Source organism: Crocodylus porosus, unplaced genomic scaffold, assembly GCF_001723895.1.
Source record: "Crocodylus porosus isolate Cpor-Errol unplaced genomic scaffold, CroPor_comp1, whole genome shotgun sequence".
In the NCBI taxonomy this organism is placed as follows: Eukaryota; Metazoa; Chordata; order Crocodylia; family Crocodylidae; genus Crocodylus; species Crocodylus porosus.
Window position 1 is genome coordinate 74,928,097 of NW_017728886.1, and position 22,391 is coordinate 74,950,487.

A 22,391-nucleotide genomic window follows, 5' to 3' on the forward strand; every position below is an offset into this window, starting at 1 on the left:
GATCTGATGGCCACCTATAAGTTTATCAGGGGTGACCACCAGGATCTGGGGGAATGTTTGTTCACCAGAGCGCCCCAAGGGATTATGAGGTCAAACAGTTATAAACTACTACAAGACCATTTCAGGCTGGACTTAAGAAAGAATTTCTTTACTGTCCAAGCCCCCAAGGTCTGGAACAGTCTGCCATCGGAGGTGGTTCAAGTACCTACGCTGAACACCTTCAAGAGCAAATTGGATGCTTATCTTGCTGGGATCCTGTGACCCCAGCTGACTTCCTGCCCTTTGGGCAGGGGGCTGTACTTGATGATTTTCCGAGGTCCCTTCCAGCCCTAATGTCTATGAAGTCTATGAAACTAGCTAGGAGAACCAATCAGCAAGCTATACCTTGTAGAAAGGGAGTTCAAGTTCCCCAGCTCTGCATGCTTCCTCAAGCCTCCCAAATATATTAATTAAACAAGCTGTCTCTAGGGCGTTCAGGTACTATGCAGCCACTCCACCCCAATGCTGGCTATGATTTAAAAGCCACAGCACTGACCAAACCGACATGCTGTAGTATATTGAAGTGTGTCATTTTCTGTCATTTTGTTTATTCATTTCAGCCTTGACCTACTTCCATAAAGTGAAATAGATAAGGGGATTTAGTTTGCTCAGGACTTTAATTTCTAGCCTTGGCTTTGTGCTGGCCTCTCTATAGAGGTTGTCTTCTCCCACATATGTACACAGCAGCAGAATGACTCACTATAAAATATTTTATATTCACTTACACAAACATTAATTCTTCATGGATCCCAACACCACATTAATAAATGACCATTGCTATATCCATTTTATGGCATGTCATTTTTATAATAATAATAGTAATCCTTTGAATCCATAAAGGGAATAGGAAGTATGTATCATTAATGTAATTTGTTTGTTCTTATTATTCATCTGAGTGATTTTTTTATGCTGTCATAATCATGGGTTAGGAACTTAAAGCCACTAGGGCATCCCTTGCTCAAGTCTGCATTCTATTTTCTACAAAATTAAACACATAGGATCAGAGAAAGCACAGGTATACAATATACAGCACTGTGTATCTGGATACATACCAGTGATAGAAATTCATTACTGTGTTGACATAATAACCATGTTTATTACCTCCTTTAATTAGCCATTATTAATTGTGCCCACCGAGAGCTTCTTTTTTTTTTTTGGTACCTATAGTCATTCTTCTTAAGACAATAAATACAACTGACCAATTGTTACTGGGAGGTTTTCTGTGTACGTCCATAAAAAGAGCATAGAAATGATTACTAATTGTTTTAGGCTTCAAAAAAGTTGACTGTAGCACTGTGTCAGCTGCTCTAGGGTTATTCTGAAACATCCAGAATTGATTTGCTTCTAAAAGCAGGTTTCATTTAGCAGTCTAACCTCTAGGAAAGTTCACTATTCACAGAAATGGTCTTGAATTAACTAAAAATATAAAATCCAATAGCACTATCAAGGTAGAAAAAGCTTCAGTTTACTATTCAAATAGCTAAAGCAAAGGTTACTTTTATCATTCAGCAAACTTGTTTCAAAATAAGCTCTGGGCTCACTGTCAGTTTTTGTATTTTTTAGTAAAACTTGGCAATTATATAGTTCAATGGTACTCCAGCTTTTGGCCCTGCAAGCCAGAATAGTAGTGCAGGGCTGGTCCATGGGATTGGGCCCAGTGCTGCCTCCACCTCGTCCTGTTTGCCCAGAAAGGGCCCTGTACTTCCTTGGCTGACCTCCATTTGCCAGGATCAAACTGTTGAGCTCTGCCTCACACCTGCCTGGACCCATGAACTACGATCAAGTTCTAGAGCCCAGCATCACCTCTGCCCAGCCCTGCGAGCTGGAATCAGACACCTGCACACCAGTATTAGGTCCTGTGCACGAGGACTGGACCCTGGGGCCTGGCACCACTGCTGCCTGCACCAGGATTGGGCCCTGCATTGCTCTCCATGCCTGATCTAGTGTACAAGGCCCGGGACTCCCCACAGGTGCAGAAATTTAGCAGCAGAAGAGCAGGGCCACCATGTCCTCGCTCCCAATTTTTTCGGCCCATGGAGAGCCCCAAGGGTTGGATTATATTGCATTGGGGGCTGGATCTGACCCACGGACTGGGGACAGAGCACCCCAATATAGTTTATACTTGCAGCATCTAACTCTAAGATTATTTTCTGAGACAACTGGAGGGAAGTGGTGCTCTCCCATACCTTGGCGGTCTTTAAGAGAAGGCTGGGTAGGCATCTGACCCCAGCACTCTTTCCTGCCTAGGCAGGGGGTCCAACTCGATGATCTGTTGAGGTCCCTTCCAACCCTAGCATCTATGAATCTATGTGGCACCATGAGTTACAGTGGGGAGCTGCACATCTGTTAGCACCCAAACAGGTAGCAAATATCTTCTGATGTGTCCTGGAAAGAATGAAAGAGATTTTCACCTTTCTATGGAAGGATGTCTGTCAGGCATAGGTGGTGGAAGTGGTGGGGGCTAACAGGGCTTAGTGCACTCAAACACAGGTTCGCAGTAGAGCTGCAAGGCAGCCTGGCCAAGGGCTTCTGGCAGCTGCAGCAAGGGTGGGGAGTGGAGCTGGGGGAGAGGTAGGCATTGCACAGGCAGCAGGGCATGGAATTAAGCTGTGAGCCGCTTATCCAGGGGGTTACGGCTTCTGCTGCTCTGTGCACCCCAGGAGGCATGGGTGGCGTGGGCCCCCAGATCTGTGTGGGGCAGGGCAGGCTGTCGTTGCAGACTGGGGCAAGGGCTGCACTGTTCTCTTCTGAATCAGGGCAGGGTGGACATTGGAGTCCCAGGGTCTGTGTCCCCTCTGGCCCAGCAGTGCAGGCGAGGCTGGCCCCTGGCTTTGGGGCCCTTGGGTGGTGTGCGGCCAGGGGCAGGGCCGGTGTGGGAAGGCAGCTGGGGCTGGGGCAGAGTTAGCGGGTCAGGGGGTGATGCTGGCGAGTGACCCCGACTGTGGAGGAACAGGCAGCTGCACAGGCGTAGCAGGCTCTGGCCCCAATCCTGGACCCAGCTCCACTGCCTCCCAATCCCAGCCTGGCCCCTGCCCCGACCCGGCCGCATCCCTCCCACCTCTTTCCTCCACAGACTTTCCTGCCTCAGGGTGGGGTGGAGGGGCATGTGCGCACATGCATGCTCACGCTCCCCCCCCCGCCAATTTTTCTCCCTCTGCCTATCCTGTCAGCAAGTGACTGAGCCCATTTTCAAGTTTTTAAATCTATGCCAACTTACTTCGTTCACTTCAAGGCAGCTTTACAAAAAAATGCTGCTATAATTCCTGAATCCATTCACAGTCCAAGCTGTACTCTCTAATGATACCAAGTCTACCGGGAATAGATTTTTCATATGATAAACATCCTTCTTGTGCTGGGTGTTCTTCTAAGTAATATGGCAGCTTAAAATGCAGGCATGTAAATCATCGTCAGTACCACAAAGTAAACTTTGTTGCAGAAACTGAGGCATGTTTAAGGTTGTCTGCAGACTTAGACCCTCATGTTTGCATTACCATTTTCTGTTAGTCACAAAGTACTTCTTGTGAAGTTCTAGTACCCTCACTTCCTGATTCCTTAGATCACTGGATGCCATTTGGATGTTGCATGAACAATACGTAAAATAAATTGCATTGTTTCACATTTTTAAAAGGTTCTTTTGCAATCAAAGACTAGAATCTTATTTTTTCAAAAGAAAGCCTAAATTTTGGAACATAAAATGGCAATTGCTAGGCACAAAATATCAGCTCACTTAGTCACTGCATGCTAGTCCAACATGATCCTGACAGCTAACATACTCATGACTATTTGAGATATTAAATGGACCACTTCTAAATTGCCTTGAGCCACGCATGGAATTTAATGGGCTTCAGTAATGCACCTTAATCAACTCGTTCAATTAAAAATGAATATAAACATAACCCACCAAGCTTTTATTTATATATCACTTCAATTAGCTTTGTATTAAATTCAGAATAGGAAATGTCAGCAAACACTACGGATTCCTGTGCTCAGTGTAAACACAACTTTGGAAATAGTATGTAGTGCTGATTGACCTCAAAACAGAGGAATTCATCAGTTCATTGAGATCTGCTGATCTTAATGTATAAACACGTACCAGACAAAAAGGAGACCTTAAATTACAAGGCTTCAGGTTCCTTCTTAATTGATGATGGGGCAGTGTTTTAAATGCATGCTCCTTCAGCTTTCATAAACTTGGCCTTTATCTTGTACCTAAGCTGTACATTCATGGACTTCTCCAAATCTCTCATTTATTTCACACTGTCCTTCACTTCTAAATCTTGACTTTGAGAGCTATTCTTTTAATTAATGCATATGTTTAAAATGATGCAAATATAATTTTAAGCTGTCATTTGGAACTTGGTAATTCTCTTCTGTACAGAAAAGGCATAATAGGGTAAGATTACACTTGTCACATGGCACTTGTGTGATGTGGTATTGATTAATGAGAATGAATGCTGTCATAAGGTTACCAGTTGCTGATCTCCTGATACAATCAGTGTTTTCTGGGGAAAATATATTTTTTATACAGGAATCAAGTATACAAGGGAGGACTCTTAAGTGTTAAACATGGTTACAAAAAATCCTTCCTCAATTGATTTTTGTTTAAAGGGCAATTGTCAGCTAATAACTCCCAATATATAAAAAGGAAAATCTTAGCAAAATTGGAGTCTCCAACTGAGCTAATGTTCCAGCTAAAGTTTGTCAAATGAAAATTACTTCAACAATTAAATATTCTTGTATGAGGTGGGCTTCAAAATGCTCTTTCAAACTGAAATTTATGGCTCTCTTTTCCTTGATTATGTCTCTTCTGTCCTTAGGTCTCAAAGGGATTGGTCCCCAAGTGCTCAGACAGTAAATGGCTTTGGTGACATTAAAAACCCCCCCACACCCCCCAGTACACTGATGATGCTGTAGTACGTGCTCACTCGGAAGCAGATATTCAGGCAATCACTGAAGTCTTTACTGAGGCATACAAGAAAATGGGACTGATGTTCAACATCAGTCTGTGCACTGTGAAGACTAAGGTCCCCCATCAACAAACTCTCCCTAACTCCAGTACTTTGGGTTTATGGTGACACCGAAGAAAGCTGAATATTTCCCATGCCTCAGAGCCATCTCTCACAGAAGGCTGACACTGAAGAAGAAATCCAGCACCTCAAATATGCAAGTGCAGTCTTTGGATGCCTGAGGAAATAGGTGTTCAAGGATCATGACATTCAATCCAAAAACAAGCTCACAGTTTATCAAGAAGTCGTGATCCCTACCCTTACTGTATAGAGATGAGATGTGGACAATGTACAGAAGACATCTCACATTGCTGAAAGAGTACCATCAGTGCTGCCTGTAGAAGATACTTCGAATTCAGTAAGACAGATGTACCCACATTAGCATCCTCTTGCAAGCAAAAACCATGAGTATTGAGGCAATGATCATCCAACATCAACTTTGCAGGACTGACCATGTCATCCCGATGTCTGACTCCAGGTTCCCAAAGCAACTTTATTCCTGCAACTTAGTCAAGGCATACACTCAAGACGAGGGCAGAAAAAGCGCTTCAAGGCCAACTTGAAGTTCTCAAGGCCAACCTGAAATGCAACATCCACTCATGGGAGATTATTGCCCAGGACTGCCCTAATGGAGGAAGAGCTTGACTGCAAGGATCTCAGTACTCTGAAATCTCATGACAACAGGGGATAGAAAAGTCGGAGAAGCAAAAACAACAAATCATTGAATAAATCAAGAATCTTGAGCCACCCACCCCGCACAGATATGCATGCCCAAGTTGTGACAGAGTTTGTTGATCCTGTATCAGCCTCACCAACCATCTTCAGACCCACAGATATGGCAGTCATGGAAGATATTCATCCTCAACTGAGAAGGATTGGCAACGATGATGATCACGATTCCTGTATGAAGCAATGTACCAAAATAACATATCAGTATAACCCTATTAAATTGATTGTAAACAAAAAGGATACTGCCTTCTTCAGTTTTCATCACCAACATGAGAAAAATACGTAAAGTAAACAAAGAATGTAACAAGAACATGTTAACTAGACCTTCAAAAAAGACAATGTGAGGGATGGAGTACACATTTTACCTGCTATTTAGCAGAAGGAATTGGATTTAGGAAGCCTTGGCACATAATCCTATGGCCCCCATTATAGAAGAGGTCACATACATGAAAGGAGTTCATTTCTGGCCCTAAAATTCTTCAAAGGAAAAACCAAGAAAGCTATGTGAAAAATGTTAAATATCATAACTTCTGACATTCAGGGTACACCAGTGTATCAGAAATGTCAGCATCACCATTTTGTCCCTTACCTTATGTTCAGATATAAAAAAGTCATTAGAAAATGAAGGATGATAAACTGTTCTCTATGTCCACAAACGACATGACTTAAATTGCAATAAGGGAGAGTTAGGTTGGATATGAAAAAAATCTTTCTAACTTCAAGGGCAGTTAAGTTCTGCAATAGGTTTCTTAGATGAATCTCTGTCCTTGGAAGCTTACCATACAGATCGGACAAAACTTGTCTGGGATGGTTTAGGCAGGGATAAAATTGCAGAGGGTTGAACTAGATAACATTCCAAGCCCTATTTTTCTGTGATTTTTATAATTATTCTTTTTTAGTTTTAGGCTAAATATGTTTATTCAAGTGCTGGGTAAACTAAAGTACTAGTGCAACTATTTTATACACCTTATTAACTTATGGAGGATGCTTTATTTAGATTTCCCTGATCATATACTTCTTGCAACACCCTCACCAAGTTCCCCTGGGGCGAAGGTGTTGCTGAAGATATGCAAAGCTGCCCTTAGCAACAAACTCAGAGCCTCCAGCAGAATGTCTCCAAGACCTCCATATGTTCACAGTGGTATCATGTCCACCACTACGTCCCTCTACAGTTAATGGTTGCCCAGGCCTGTGCAAAAGGAAAGTCCTTCCTGCCCTGTAAGTGAACAGGAAGGAAGCAGACCTTACACTTTCATGTGAACAGAGTCTCTAAGTCTGTCTGCCCATGCATGAGCACACAAAAAGAATATATACTGCATTTCAGTGTAAAAGCAAGGTAGAAACTATCTGGAACCTCACTAGGAACATCTTATACACATTTTGCATGCTACAATGGCACAAGTGATGCCATTCGGCAATGCATCACTTACCTTTTACCTTTCTATAGGTCTCTGCTGAAACAGGTCAAAGAAGCCAAGAAGGTTACATTTAAGTTACATTTACATTTAATCTGAGGACTCTAACACTCTTAACATTGATAAGATAGGTCCTGGAACCTGCTCAGGTAACATTTCTTTCTCCGCACAAGGTTTTCTTCATGCTGTTACACAACAATATTTGCCCTACAATGAAAACTTTTTAATATTTAAGGTGTAAATGTGATGGGAATGTATATCTAGTGCCCCATGTAGTCTGCAATTTCACAGCCACTGAATCTTCTGCAGAATCTTCCCCTCCCTGTAAAGCATTCTGGGGTATAAGTTTACGTTTTATACATATACACACACACATACACATATATATATCTCCAGCCCTCACTGTAGTGAAGATGCACTTGGAAAATGAGAGCCACGTGTAAAACCATGCGACTTGTACCTTTGGGTCTGCAGAGGAGTCTGAAATACCAGGTCCAGTCCAGATTTGGTTATTATTTGGAGTACTCAGTGTAAAGATGAATTACGACACATAGAAGTGAACAATTCCAGACTTACCTCAATATATCTTTAATTCTAAAGCCTAACTATTACAGTTTAAGTAACAACAGTGTTAACTATTTCGCCACCTATAATTTTAGTTAAAACATCCAATAAGTGCGCTTATTCTACAATCCCAAAAGATACTGCCCACGTTCCCTAGTACCAATAATCAGCTCCCCGCCATTCATCTGTTAAACAGCTTCTATTTTGTTTTGACAGCACCATTCTCTGTGGCATGTTGAAAAGCATAACTGTCAGAGCAGTTGTGAGTTACGGTACTGCTCGGATGCTTAATTTCATTCAAGTAATTAAAAACTTAACTTGCAATTCAAAAAGCTTTTACCAACATTGTTGCAGGGTTGTTGGTTGCAGCTGTCTTGGTCTAAGGACATAGGCACTAGCAGGCGGTTCTTTAGCTGGATGTGATATCTTTTATTAGACCAACTAAATAGTTGGGGAAAAAGTTATTTGCAAGTTTTTGGGCACAAACACCTGATGAAAGGCATTTGTGCCAGAAAGCTTGCAAAGAACTTTTTCCCAACTATTTAGTTGTTTGAATAAAAGAAATCCCATCTACCCAAAAAACCTTTACCAACCTTCTCATTTGCTGCACCAAAGTACTGCAGCATCCAGGTGTTTTGCTACCCAATTCAAAGGCAGTCAAATGTAGAGTACAGCTCTTGCTACTATGCAAGAAACCACCTGTGGTAGGATATAGACATATAAAACCGAGCTCCATGAGTTAAATAGAATATCCTCTCATTATTACCTACAGCAAATGTATTCAATGTATTTCGATAAAGTCCTGTGTGGTACTTGGGAGATGAACACTTCTTTCAATATCTATTAATGTATTAGCTCATGAAATATCGATTCTGCTGAATCCATATTCCTGGACCTGTTCACCCTTCACAAGAGAAGGCTGAGGGGACCTAGTGACCCTCTATAAACTTACCAGGGGGGTCCAGAGGGAAATGGGTGAGACCCTGTTCCCCTGAGTGCCTCCCGGAATAATGGCCACAAGCTGATTGAGACTAGGTTCAGGTTAGACATCAGGAGGCACTACTTCAGTCAGGGCGGCTAGGATCTGGAACCAGCTTCCAAGGGAAGTGGTGCTTGCTCCTACCTTAGGGGTCTTTAAAAGGATAGATAACTACCTGGCTGGGGTCATATGAGCCCAGTACTCATTCCTGCCCAGGGCAGGGGGTTGGACTTGATGATCTGCTCAGGTCTCCTCCGGTCCTATATCTAGGAATCTATGAATATAAGATTTCTTCTGGTGAATGCACCATTGCTTATTAACTGACCATTAAGAAAGAGTGAAGCAGGATGTCATGTGCCACTGCTGTTTTTTGCATATACCTAAGAGATGTTTAAATAGGCCAATACAGCATGTCCTAGAGTGCCTTCATTCAGTAACAAAAGCTTTCCTTTCCCAAAGAATTGCTCTGGAGCTGGCCAAAATCGACTGCCCTGCTGACTGCTCCACTAAAGGCTGCCCCAATGTATTCTGACGTCGGGAGCTCTCCAAAGCTGTGATTTCAGAAAGGGAGTCACCCCCCGCAACCCTGCCAGCTCTCCCTGCGGAAAGTGCTTTTTTGCCCAGGCAGGTCTCACCTTGGGCCCCTAACTCTAGCTGTGAACTGCCGGGCGAGAACCCAGCACACACAGTGGATTAAATCTGAGGATTTCGGTGCCGGCTGCAACACCCGGCTCAGGGCCTACAGCTCTGAAAAGCATTTTGGACCAAAGGCACCGGCAAGACTCCTTTAAAGCAAGACCTGCCCCACGCGGGCGCCGAGAGGCAGCGCAGCCCTTCGCCTGGTCCGGTACCCCTGCAGCGCGGCTACCTGCCCCCCGCCGCCACTCCGGGGAGGCCTGGCCAGCAAGGGGCGGAGCCCCGCTTACGTCACCGCACTCCTCCAACCAGGGAGCGGCCCCTCCAGCCCGCCCCGCCAGCGGCAGCCAATGGTGAGCGGCAGGACACGCCTCCCACCAATAGGAAGCGACGTCGTTGCTGTGCGCTGCCGGGCTTGACAGAGAAGGGGGGGCCTTAAAGAGACAGCGCCGGTGCGCCCGCGGAGTGCGGTGAGCGGCAGATGGCGGCGCTGGGCTGTTGGGTGCTGTACTTCGCCTACGGCAGCAACCTGCTCCTGGAGCGCATCCTGCTGCGGAACCCCTCGGCGGCCTTCGCGGCGGTGGCCCGCTTGCAGGTCCGTGCCGCGCTCCCCCTCTCCTCCCCCACCCCCGTGCTTGCAGTGGGGGGAAACTGAGGCACCGAGTGCGCGCTAAACGCGACGCGTGAGCGGCGCGGGGTCCCCCCGCCTCGGCTGCCTCAGACCCGCTGGCGGCTCGGCCACGAGGCGCGCGGAGTGCGCGTCCAGCGCCCGCCGGCCCGCGAGTCTCGGCCGCCTGCCGGCTCAGCACTGCCCGGCAGGGCTCCTGGCTTTCCCCGGTTTAAAACAATCCCGTGTTTTCGGATGTAAAAAAAGTAACCCCAAATCCACGTTTTTTCCATGATTAGAATGAAACGCCATTCTATGTCTAGATCTGTATAGCTAGATAACTAGATACCTATCCATATAACTATGGATATATTTAGTGGTGTTTCATTCCACAATCCACGGATTAGGCAAAAAATTGCCTGGGATGGTTTAAGCCAGGGACAAACTGGTTGAGCTAGATAACCTCTTGAGTCCTGCCCAGCCCTATTTTTCATGTGATTAAAATGAAACACCACTATCTATACCTATATTTATATCTATATGTGTATATGTATGTATGTGTATATATATAGAGAGAGATGTTTAGTGATGTTTCATTTTAATCATAGAAAAATGTGGATTGAGAAGGATTATATCCAAAAATTGGGAATTTGTTTTATCAGAAAAAGACAGGATCGCTGCTGATCAGGCCCAGATGAAACCCCCCCCGGGTGCCCTGGATTTCACAGGGATTTAATGCAGGACAATGGGGCTGGCTCACTGGAGGAGCCCAGGGGCAAAGGAGAAATCCAGCCTCAGGTTTTACCCATGGGGGGTCCAACCCATGCTGGGCAGTATTTCCTTAACCAGCTGTCATGGGTTTGGAGCAATAAGGACACATTTAAGGCATCCAAGGCAGGTGCATCAGTTGCCCTGCAGCTGGTGTGACTTTGTGGCCACTGGTTTAGAGCTCCCAAGTGTCCCAGTGGCTACCCACACTCATTTGGGCAATGCCTTTTTTTAATTCTTCAACTCCATGCCCCCAGTTTGTCTGGGGCACTGCGGCAGCTCTCTGTGCGGAGAGGCCCTGGGTTCTTTCCCAGAGAGTGCCAGGAGACCGAACCTGTGCTTCCAGCAGGGAAGTGTCCTGCCCAAATGAAAGTGGAGATCGGATGCTCGGCTCTGTCCTCAGATTGGTCATCTCATTGCCACTTAACACACTGCAAAGGATTAGAGCTGGTGGGTTGGGAGAGGTGGGATGAAACTTAACTGCAAGCTCCTGGAGACTGGAAGCACATCTTGCTGGGGTTATTTGACCCCAGCAGTCTTTCCTGACCAGAGCAGGGGGGCTGGACCCGATGATCTATGAGGTCTCTTCCAGACCTAAACTTCTGTGAATCTCTGAACTCTGGTTGAAGTTGGTGAGGGTTTGGCTGATGAAGGGTTCTGCTGGGGTTTGGCAGAATGGAGGGCTGAAAGACACTTTATGAATCAGTGCTTGCCTAACCCATAATAATAAAAGTCTGTTTAATAATGGAAGCTGATTAGATAGCCAGCTTGCCTGGGAGTCTGTTCTGGATCATTTTAGGTTAGAAGGGCCTACTTGTGTTCCCTCTGCTTCAGTACAGGTTTCCCTTGATTTATACTGTACATGCGTTCCCAGAGAACGGCACATAAATTGAATTCGCATAAAGCAAACCCACTTTACATGGTAGTGAGGGAGGGAGTGAGGCTGGGACTGGGGGAGGGATGCCACTCCCAGGGCTGCACAAGGCAGCAAAGCAGAGGGAACAGAGTGGCACTCACCCAGCCCTGGCTGCAGCAGCTCTGGGAGCGGCCGGCACCAGCTACCTGCAGCTACTGGGCTGCACTGTGCTCGGGCTGTCCCCACTCACTTCTGCTCCTGGGCTGTGCTGTGCCCTGGTACAGGCAACTTTTGTCAGCCTCTCTCAGGGCCGCTGCAGCCGCGGCTGGGGTGAGTTCTTCCCCCTGTGCCTTCTGGTCTAAAAATACTCATTGCATAAGAGCAAATTCACATATAAAGAACCCGCATAAATTGAGGGAAACCTGTACTGTTACACATAGTTCCTGTTGTAGGGCTTGCCAGTCCAACAAAGGGTATGCAGCATTATTTTCTGCAAGCTCCCGTAAGGGGCTGAAAGAAAACTTAGACTGCCTACTGGCCAGGAGATATGAAAGTAACCTCTTCCAGGTCTGCAGATGGAAGCAGATTAGTGAGAGATTGTAGAATGCAAATGTTTGAACAGGGTATGCGGCTGGGCAGGGATCTTGTGGCGATGATGGTGTGGTCTGGAGCTGCTGCAGTTCTGCTCTGGCCCCACACCATGCTGTCAGCGCTGCAAGATCCTGGCCCTGGGGCAGCTCCCTGCCTAGCCACGTACCCTGCCAGCTCTGCTGAGGCTGATCTTCGTGGAAACCCTGGCCCTTAGCTGTCACAGCTCCGCTGCTGCTGGGGTCTCTGTGGAAACTGGCTGCAGTGATGTGGGCAGGGGCTGCTAAGAAGTGGGCCCGCCATGGGCCCAGTCTGGCCCGCGGGCTGGACTTTGCCTGCCCCTGTGCAAGGACGCAGTCATCTAAGTGCATCAGCAGTACTAAACTTTCACTGATTCTGTTGAACAGTTATCAAATGTTGCTAATGTGTTAAGTTGGCTTTTGCATAGATACAGTAACAATTAAATTGCATCTTTTAAGCAGTTAAGCCAGTGATCTACAGACTTGTGTTATAAACATTTTAATAGTTTTATTCCTTCATAGATCAAATTTAATTTTTTTGCATGATTTGCACAGTTGTCTGTTGAAAATTTGAGGGAGAGGAGATGAACTGAATTAAAAGCTGCTTGAAGGTTCCTGAGATGACTGCGATTGTGATAGATGCATAGCATATGGTCAGGTTGAGGCATCTGGGGACTCGCAGATACATTGACCAGTTCAAACTGTTCAGGTGGCTTCAGTCAGTTGTTCTACGTTTTTGAGCCCTGTGTTAGAGGTGCCCCGGCTTATACCAAAGAGTAACAACATGGCATATTTTTTTCACATAGCATATGTGAATCAGTGGGGCATGTTTCCATGGTTGTTCTCGTGTAGTCCTTGTAATAAAAGATTGTTCAGAAATATCTTCACCTTGCATATCTCCTGGACCATGACTCCATCACTCCAACACTGTTTGGATTATGAGCGAAGAGAGAAGTAAGGCTAAAACAAGTTTTAAATGTTCAAAACTTCAGAAACTAGGAAGAGGTTTGGGACAAAGGAATGACTAAATTAAATAGAAAAAGTGTTTAAAGCCAGCTATAAATACTGGAGATCAGATTTTGATATGCTTTATGTTGAGTAGCACCTTGTTCAGTGAGTAGACTCACTTAGCTTAAGGAATTTCTGGAAGTGGTCTTCATCCTTAATAATGAAATTGATCTGTTGTCTGAGGACATAAGCCTCAATTCTGCAATCCATAAATTAAAACTGAATCAGCACTTAGGAGAGAGGCAAAAGGTTGAGGGCATAATACAGTACCTTGATAGCCTGTTAACTCCAAAGGGTACCAGGGTCATATCTACACCATAGCAGACTATGGTAAGAGGAACAACCATGGAAATGTGCCCCACCTATTCACACATAATGTATGCTTAAAAAAGGAAAATGCCATTTTGCTTCTTTTTGGCATATAACCAGGGCACAGCCAACACAGTGATCAGTCACATATATGGTCATGGGTGGCACTTGGTACACCTAGTGCCCTTTGTGATACTTTTGGTATGCAGAGCAAGTATTGACAGCTGTGCCTCCCTAGCAATATCTGGTGTGATACAGACACCAGAATCCTCTCTTTTCAGCTGCTGATGAAAGAAAAGCATGTGCAGACTAGAAAGTGATTATTAGGGTAAACTGAATCTATATGCAAAGTGCTGTCAGATGTACAAAATAAAGCTGAAAAAATGCAGGTCTTCCTTTCCTGGTCTATTTTGCTAGAGTAGTCTTTGGCATTGCTTTTATGTTCAGTACAGTACTTATGTAACTTCTAAAGGATGTTTGGATTTATTTAATTTTTGAATGAAAATTTCTTTTTAGGAGTCATGCTAATTATTACAAATACCACCCAAGAACGTGATTTCTGAATTTTTTTTAGTCTTTTGTGTTCAGTGGGCAGCACTTCATGTTTTAGAAGTTTTATCATTTGGTTTCAGTTCCTTTCTCATGTGCTGCCATGACTCTCGCATGCCCAGTTCAGGGGCAGTTCACATGTGCTTCTTCCTAGGCCTTTCAACAGGGTATTCATGAGGCCCAGAAACAACAAGTGCTGAAAAGGGAATAAGCATCTGAAAGGCATTTCCACTAAGATGGTAGGCTTTAAGAGAGCTGGTACTTTGAATTTTGGGGCCCATACAGGACCATTTTTAACATCCTAAAGCACACGTACCCAACCTTCTGGCCCTGCAGACCAGATGAGCAGTGGGATTGGTCTGTGGGTGCAACCCTGCACACTGATCTGTCAAACCAATACAGTGTAGCGCACAGGACCACGTTATCCACCCTACAGGACTCTCCACAAGTCTCGAAATTAGGCAGTAGGGGAGCAGCAATTGACACTGCCACTGTTCCCCCACTATCCAGTTTCCAGACCTGTGGGGAGTCCAGCAAGCTGGCTGACCCAGCTCCATGAGCACCACTATCAGAAGGGGAGTAGATGAACTATTATGTGACAACATTCATAGCTTTGGAAAAAAGTCAATCTGCCATCCCATAAACACTATTGCCTTTCATGTAGAAATGAACACATCCATTGTTAGTGAGCAATGTAATCTCAGATTCCCTTAGAAAAATTCTGTATATCTATAAACAAGGTAAAGGGCTTGGATGCAGGTCTAGACTTTGTAGAACAGCCTTGTATCTCCTATTCTTGTTCTAAGCCCGCTTTTTCTCTTGGGGCCTGATTTTTAGTTTCCTCTGAGGTGGGGATTAGAGCAGATCTTTAAGGAAAGAAAGGTAATTACCCATTCTATAACTTCTTGTTAACTTTGCTTCAGATAACATATTCATGCCATAATCTCCTCCTTCTCCCTCCCCCCATTCCCTCAAAGTAAGTGAAAATTGATTATTTGCATTGGTTTAATTTGCAGGATTTTAAACTCGTTTTTGGCAGTCCTCAAGGCAGACCAAGTTCTAACTGGCATGGAAGTACAGCTACCATTGTTCAAAGCCCTGGAGACGAAGTTTGGGGAGTAGTATGGAAAATGAGCACTAGCAATTTAATTTCTCTGGATAAGTAGGTGACTTATAATTCCAATGTCTTGTGTTGCTTTAGAAAGCAAGCCAAATGCAATGGTTACCTTTCAGCAATAACTAGCACGGAGGTTTTGTTTTGACTTAGGAGACTACTTTTGATTCTGAAACATGAAAATAATTCCAGAATAGTTTCTAATGCTTTGACAAATCAATAGCTTGAAAAGCAAAACTGTTGTAAAGAGGGTCTTTAATATGAGGAGGGGACTCTGAACTGTCTGACTGAATTTAAACTTCTGTCACCTTTACATTTTATTTCATGAGCTTTTCCCTTATTTGCTTAAACTCTGCTTCTGAAGGCAGATTTCAAAAGATTGTCAGCAATAGTTTGGGACCTCACCTTAGGTGTTAGAAACAGGAAGAGGAACTGTGCAGAAGAGAACTAGCTATGCAATGCAAGAAAAGGGAACCCTGGGAAAAACCTTTATGTAGCTATTTTCTAAACTTGCAAAGAGTTTTTAAAACTTTCAGATCAAAGCCTCACCCATCTCTGAAATAACTGGATTGATAAATAAGATTGATGTCTTGTTGGTAGTGCTGTTTGGATCTCCAAAATGATGAGCTTGGAAACTGTGATGATGCAGTTAGTCATCCTGATACAAACCTAAAATGTTACAGTACACCTTCAGTGACGCTTCAGACAGTTCAGTTATCTTTGTTGGTTTGACAAACCACCTTCCAACCTGTGTAGAAGCTGAAGAGCATTGAGATATTACATCGTCAGTACCTCTGAAAATTAGACCAGGCCTGTGCAGGTCCCTAATCAGGATTTGGAAGCCTAATTTGTGGAGCAATTTTTCAGTAATTTTAGCCAGTGTCCTGTACTGCTTGTTTCTAGTAGCATTGCCACAGCTTTTAATAGCTTTGGCTATAAAACCAAGTCTTCACCTGGTTTGATTAATGCATATGACCCTGAACCTGCAAGAGGATGGGTGCTGTCAACCAGCATTGCCTTCAGCACCTCGCAGGATCAGGTCCATTGTCAACACTTTCAGGATTCAAGAGGGAGAATTTTAATATTAAAAAGAACTGGAATTTAAGTCAGAGCCACAAGTTATCTATTTTGAGTCCCTTTTAGCAGGGAGACTGAAAGTTTCCTACTCTCTTCTGCTTTCCTCTCCTACCCTTAACTACTTGCATTAACTCCCATTCTGACCTCCCCTTGCTCTCTCTTGTAATGACTACAGCGTCTTAATTTGCCAAACTCCTAGAACAATACTTCCCAAGACTCAAGGTCCCGTACTATCATAGCAGATACTATCACTGCTATCACTTTTTGGGGAGGGGAATTAGTTTGTTGATATTTAGCTCTCATAATTCTAGTCCACATATGGTAGAATTCCAATTTCTTACACATTTTTGAGAAACTTTTAATACTAGCTAACAGTGCCTGAAAGACTGCACTGGTAAACCAAGTGCCCCAGCTGACTTATTCTAGGAGAGATATGAGCAGTTCTGGCTTCATCTCCCAAACTGCCTTACCAAAGTGTCACAAAAGTGATCTGTAAAGAGGAGAGACTGTATTTGTGTTGGGTTTTTATGCTTCTTTATGAACTCTAAAGAAACACTTAAAAACCTGGTGCTTATTTTACCACTAGATACTGAAATTTTATCTTTCTCCCTTCATGGAGTAGATACCTTCCTTTTCATCTTCCTTTAGTAGATGACTAGCAAACTAGTAGAACTACAGCAAACCATGAAGTGAAAAGTAATAGAAAAGATAATATTTTATCAAGTGTTTAAAATTCTTTGTGCTTGTGGGTGTTACTACAAATGTTTTCTTTTCTTAATCACCAGAGTTTGTATCTGGCAAAACGACTTACTTGGGATTTTGATCTGATAACTTGATAGTGGCATGTTATACGCTGTAGCCTAGACTGCAAAGACTTGTGTACTTAACCAATTTCCTGGATTATTAAATTTTCCTGGATGAGACTTCAAACAAAAAATAACAATTGTACTACTTATACTTTTCTCAACTTGTACACTTAAAACAGACTGTCACTCCTGTTTTCTAAAAAAAAAAAGTAGTTTATTTCATGTTTCATTTTGCATGCTCTAGTCAAGGGATACAATATTTGGGTGACAAACATAGCAAAAGGATCTTGGCATATAGCTGAGTTTTTCTTGGTGTTAGACTTCTTGAGACATTTCTCTCGGTCATAAAACTTGGTATCTTTGTTCTAAACTTCACAAAATACATCCAAGAGGCACTTAATCTCTTAATTTAAAAGCAGTTTTTTCTGTCCCTTTTCCTGCTTTTTCTGAAACAATCCAGAAATTTGTTTCTAAACTTTACATCATTCTTGTTTGCAGGTACTGACCCTCCAGTTAGCTCCACAGGTCTTCCTGCATTGGCCCAGTTGAAGGGTTGATATAATTTTATGCTAGCACATTAAGTGACTTTGAAAAGTGACTAGCTGTTTATCTTCAGAAGAAAATATAACTGTCAAGACCTGTGATACCATTTTAATGAGCATTGTAAAAATCTAGAGAGACATCAAAGTTGTCACCTTCCACCTATATCTTAAAAGTAACTATTCCATTTGAAGCTTGCCTTTAATCTTATGAAACTTTAAATAAGCCATTACTGCTGCTAGTTCTAAGACTTGTATATTTTCCTCAGATTTATCATTTTATTAATGGACAACCCCTTACCCCAGAACCTTACTTATAGCAGTTGTGAGTGTAACACTGAAACAAAATGGGATACCAATTTTTGCAGTGCTTTCTTTCAGCTTCCTACTGTTATACAAGCTGTACAAGCAAGCAAAGAAATTCAAGCACATTGGTGGGTGTCTTGGATCATTGAGTAGCATGCCCTTTGACAGAGAACTGTGCAAGTCCCCCCTCATTATACTTCGAAATAATAACATATGAAAGATAATTTTGCTATAACTTCATTATCAAAATATAAAGTATCAGTATATGCATTGTTTCTTAATTTTTAAAACTTGGTTGATAATCCACTTATAAATTATCAAATATTTTTATAGTAGATATTACCATATGTACCATGGTAGATATTACCATACCTCTTATCACTTGTGCAGTGTGGATGGCTGACCTCCATGATTACAGTAATGACTTGTTGTTTGTGATTTGTATCCTTTACAAAATAAGAAAGAAATTCCACTAGCTTATTTTCGGGATACAGAACAAGGATTGCTCCAAAGTACTGAAATACATTGGTTTTTTAAGTACTGCAGCCCAAAAAGCCACCTCAACTTTAACATGATACCAACACAAATGTTCAAATGCATGGCTTGTTAAAAAAATACACTAATCGAACTTGTATTGCTGTATAAGTGGTGCAGTATGAAAGAATTGTCATCTTTGCAGGCAAGAGGGAGTTGAAGAGGGTCTGTATGTTCCAATAGAGGTTGATGTTAGCACTCAAGAAGGAAAACTACTGACCTGTCGAAGTTACCAGATGAAAGACTGTGTCTATGATCTTCCATCACCACAGTATAAAAAGGTAAGTGTTGTTGTGAATAATGAATGTAAACTGAAATAATGTATTAATTCTTACTTAGAAAAACAGTACGTATTAATTATTCTCTTCTCTCTCTCTTCTATTTCTAAATAAATGTGTCATTAATCCCTGTGTACTACTGCATCTCACGGTGTACTAGTCAAGGTTTGAAGCCCAATTTTTAGCTCTTAACATTTAACCTTGACTTATATACCATATTGGCTTCCCCTGTGTGCAGTGCTGGGTTTGGTGCTCGGCTGGTGTGGCCCAAGAAGAGCCGCTCACCTGCTGAGTGCTGAGCCCAGTGCCACTTGCAGGGGACAGTGTCAAGGCTGAGGCCAGGTTCAGCACTCGGTTGGCATGGCCCAGGCAGCACCACTTGCAGGGGATGGGGGCACACCAACTGAGTGCTGAGCCCAGCCCCAGCCCAGTCCCCTGCGAGCGGCGCCAGGCTCAGCTGGCATGCCCCCGTCCTCTGCAAGCAGGCTTAACTAAGCTGCGCCAACCGAGTGCTTGTGCTTACCTTCAAATCACTTTGTAACTGATGCACCAGCACCAGTGGGATGGCATCAGCAGTTGATAAGCAAATAGTAACTCTAAAAATAGGCTGGGACCGAAAGTTTACTGGACTCAGCTGAAACAAAATGTAACCACCTGACCAGAAGTCTGTCAAAACATAGATGTTGTATTTAGCTAATAAAAATGCAGTAGGATTTTTAATGATGCTGAACAGACAGGCACCCAAAAGATGGCACCTCCATCATTGCAGGCCTCCTCTGGGACATTTGTTAATAATAACCCATGGAAGAAAGAGTTCTACCTTGCAATTAAGCATTACTGCTCAACAGTGCGCTGGCTTTTTAGAAGTATGGCCTAAACACAGGGCATGTTCTACTTAGCCTAGGAGAGCTAATGAAAGCCTAGCTAGCCTGAGATGGTGCGACTGTGTAGAAATGTTCAGCTACATAATTGTAAACAAAATAAAATAAAAAAGTTCTCCAGAGTGAGAACAGCTAATTTGGCTTGATCATATGACTCCTATGTATGTGTGTCTCTTGACCTGGGGCCCACCTATCGGGGAAAGTCTTCATGATCAGTGCTAGGGTATATACTTCCAGAGTCTATTTAAAGAATGCTATAACTTGGGAACTTCCTCGTGTACTTTCTGGTCCTCTGTTCCCCTTATTTTACTCTCCAGACTACTCTTTAGAGCTGTATGAAGGAATAAATCTCAACCAATACAGCATCAAGATTGAGTATGTAATGTGAAGCTGTCTTTGCTATACTACATGCATAGCAACAGTTTCAAAAAAGCTTCCTAACTTTTCCAGCCAAGAAAATGATTTTCTTTCCAAGTGCAGTCAGCCTAAGGTTATTTCCCATGATCTGATTATAGGAAGATGCCTGGGATCAGGGCTTTGGTTTTAGTTCTTTTACATGAGTGGTACTGTTTGCAGAACCAAAAGCTTGTGAGATCAAACTGTTTCACTGTAATGTCATAGTAAGGCAGTGTTTCTTTTTACTTGTAGGTCATCTGCATGGGTGCAAAACAGAATGGATTACCACCTGACTATCAGAAGAAATTAGAACTAATAGCGACCAATGGCTATGAAGGACCAGTGTCAGTCTTTGAAGAAATTGAGGCTGCTGTTAAAAAAAGGGAAACAATAACTTAATAAAATCATAGAAAAGTAGGGCCAGAAGGGACCTCCAGAGGTCATCTAGTGCAACCCCCCTGTCTGAGGCAGGATCATCCTTATCCAAACCCATTGTCTAACCCAGGTGTACTCCTGGAGTAATTCCAATTCCATATTGCCTGATTGTTCATTTTGATTTAAGCATGAATTTTCTCAATAGGCTAATTAGCAACTTCCTTATTTGATAAAGAATGGGCCAGGCCTGGTGTACTTCTATAGGAAAGGACTGGATTCAGCAAGTTTAAGGCCCTGGTTTTGCAAAGGTATGTGTGTAAGTTGGGCTTAACTTCATGTACCATCCAGAAAGCTACGTGTAAATCTTTATGGAATCTGGACCTAATTCTCTGTAATGCCCTTATCATACTGTTGGTAAAGTTCATTTTGTCACATCCTCCTGTTACCGATCATCGTAAAAAAGAAACCAGTCAGTTGGGCAGCTTCCCATTAGGAATATTAAGGCTGCAGAATTGAGCCCCTTGGTTTTTAAGTGTTGTACATTCAGTTCTCCAGTCTGTTTTAAAAGTCCATGGGGGTGCAAAGTCGGAAATTATACTTTGGCTTTTTACTTAACTAACTTCTGTGGAGCAAGATCTCTTCTGGCTGGAAGGTATTAATGTGATTATTAAAAATCAATCATTTAGCTTCTATTTGGTCATTAGCTTCTAAATCACTTCTTGTGAATTAGTATAATAAATTACTGACTATTGGTACTGACTTGTGTGAGACACATACACATTTGTCAGTCCACTCTAATTAAATTCCTACCAGTACTGTTTAAAAAATTCCTACCAGCTTCAGTTTAAAAAAAAAAGGGAAAATTATAAAAGTTAATAGATATACTTCATAGGAGGTATTTCTAAAATGCTAATTCTACAGGTCACCCCCTGCTATTGAAGAAACTACCAGCTAAGGATAGCATTCCATCTGTAATAGTGTAATCGTCTTTAGTGGTAATTACTAGGGATTGGTGAATAAGGCCAGATAAAATAAGTGGCTTTGGATCACTGCATGTCTCTCTACTTTCTGTAGAGGTCAGAAAGATATGCACAAGGTCTGTTCCACTGGTTATTGAAATCAGTGGCAGTCTTTTCATTCATCACAATGATTTGGATTGGACCCAAAAGAGAAATGCTGTGAGTTTCTCTACAATGCTCACAGCCTCATATGAATTGGGAAGTGTTGTAAACTTTACAAGAGTCTGACCTTTTGATAACTGATTACTGATGGGGAACTGAACAATGTGAGGAAACACAAAACAACTGAATTTTAATTTTTTTTCTTTCTATATGGAAGATTATTGTTTAAATATTTTTTCCTTGATACACAGGAGATAAGAGTTACTTCCAGAGTTAAAAATGGGACTGTGTATTATGAAATGTCAAACTTGCACATGAACTGATTGCACAAACTTTTTATAGGTGTGTGCCAGAGCAGTTCATTTCATTTCTAGGTGTCATGTGAATGATGTTCATGGAAGCTGAGATCTCAGATTTTCATTAGGCCCCATTATATGCATACTGTATACTATACTGTATACTGCATATATGAAACCTATGTAATAGCAACTAAAAATTGGGGGTAAATAAAGTTACAATTGTCAGATTTCTTTTATGTCTCTTAAGTGTAAGTTGTCTTGATTCAAAAATGCTTATTGTAGCTTTTGTATGGTAGCTGCTGGACAGAGACTCCGAGTGGAGGCTGCGGGCCCCTGTCTGCCGTCTCTGCCTGCTGTTGCTATCCTAGACCAGCCCCCCTTTGCTTCTGTAGCTTCTGTAACCTGAACCTTTTGTATGAATGTACAACTGAAGTTACCATACTGAGAATATTCATCTGTAAATTACTGCAGGTAAATTTGTTTGTATAAATAAAAAAGTGAGTCTAATTCAATAAAAAATTAAAGCAAGACAAATGACTATTCAGGCTCTAAGGTGCTTGGGTGATCTAAAAAAATGTTTGTTTTAAATGTC

At 42.7% G+C, this 22,391-nt stretch overlaps 1 protein-coding gene across 1 annotated transcript; it reads left to right on the plus strand.

Annotated features, from left to right (window-relative positions):
• The first annotated feature begins 9,802 nt into the window (after positions 1-9,802).
• Positions 9,803-22,027, plus strand: GGCT (gamma-glutamylcyclotransferase). The gene is made up of 4 exons (XM_019536568.1): positions 9,803-9,963; positions 15,090-15,235; positions 18,595-18,730; positions 20,257-22,027. The coding sequence occupies exons 1-4, from the start codon at positions 9,850-9,852 to the stop codon at positions 20,401-20,403; spliced, it is 543 nt and encodes a 180-aa protein (XP_019392113.1). The 5' UTR covers positions 9,803-9,849; the 3' UTR covers positions 20,404-22,027.
• The last annotated feature ends 364 nt before the right edge of the window (positions 22,028-22,391 follow it).

Bases quoted from the DNA above. Each gene is read 5' to 3' on its own strand.
- GGCT (XM_019536568.1), top strand. From the start codon at position 9,850: ATGGCGGCGCTGGGCTGTTGGGTGCTGTACTTCGCCTACGGCAGCAAC. The intron at 15,236-18,594 runs GTAGGTGACTTA...TCATCTTTGCAG, and splicing joins AATTTAATTTCTCTGGATAA to GCAAGAGGGAGTTGAAGAGG. The intron at 18,731-20,256 runs GTAAGTGTTGTT...TTTTACTTGTAG, and splicing joins CATCACCACAGTATAAAAAG to GTCATCTGCATGGGTGCAAA.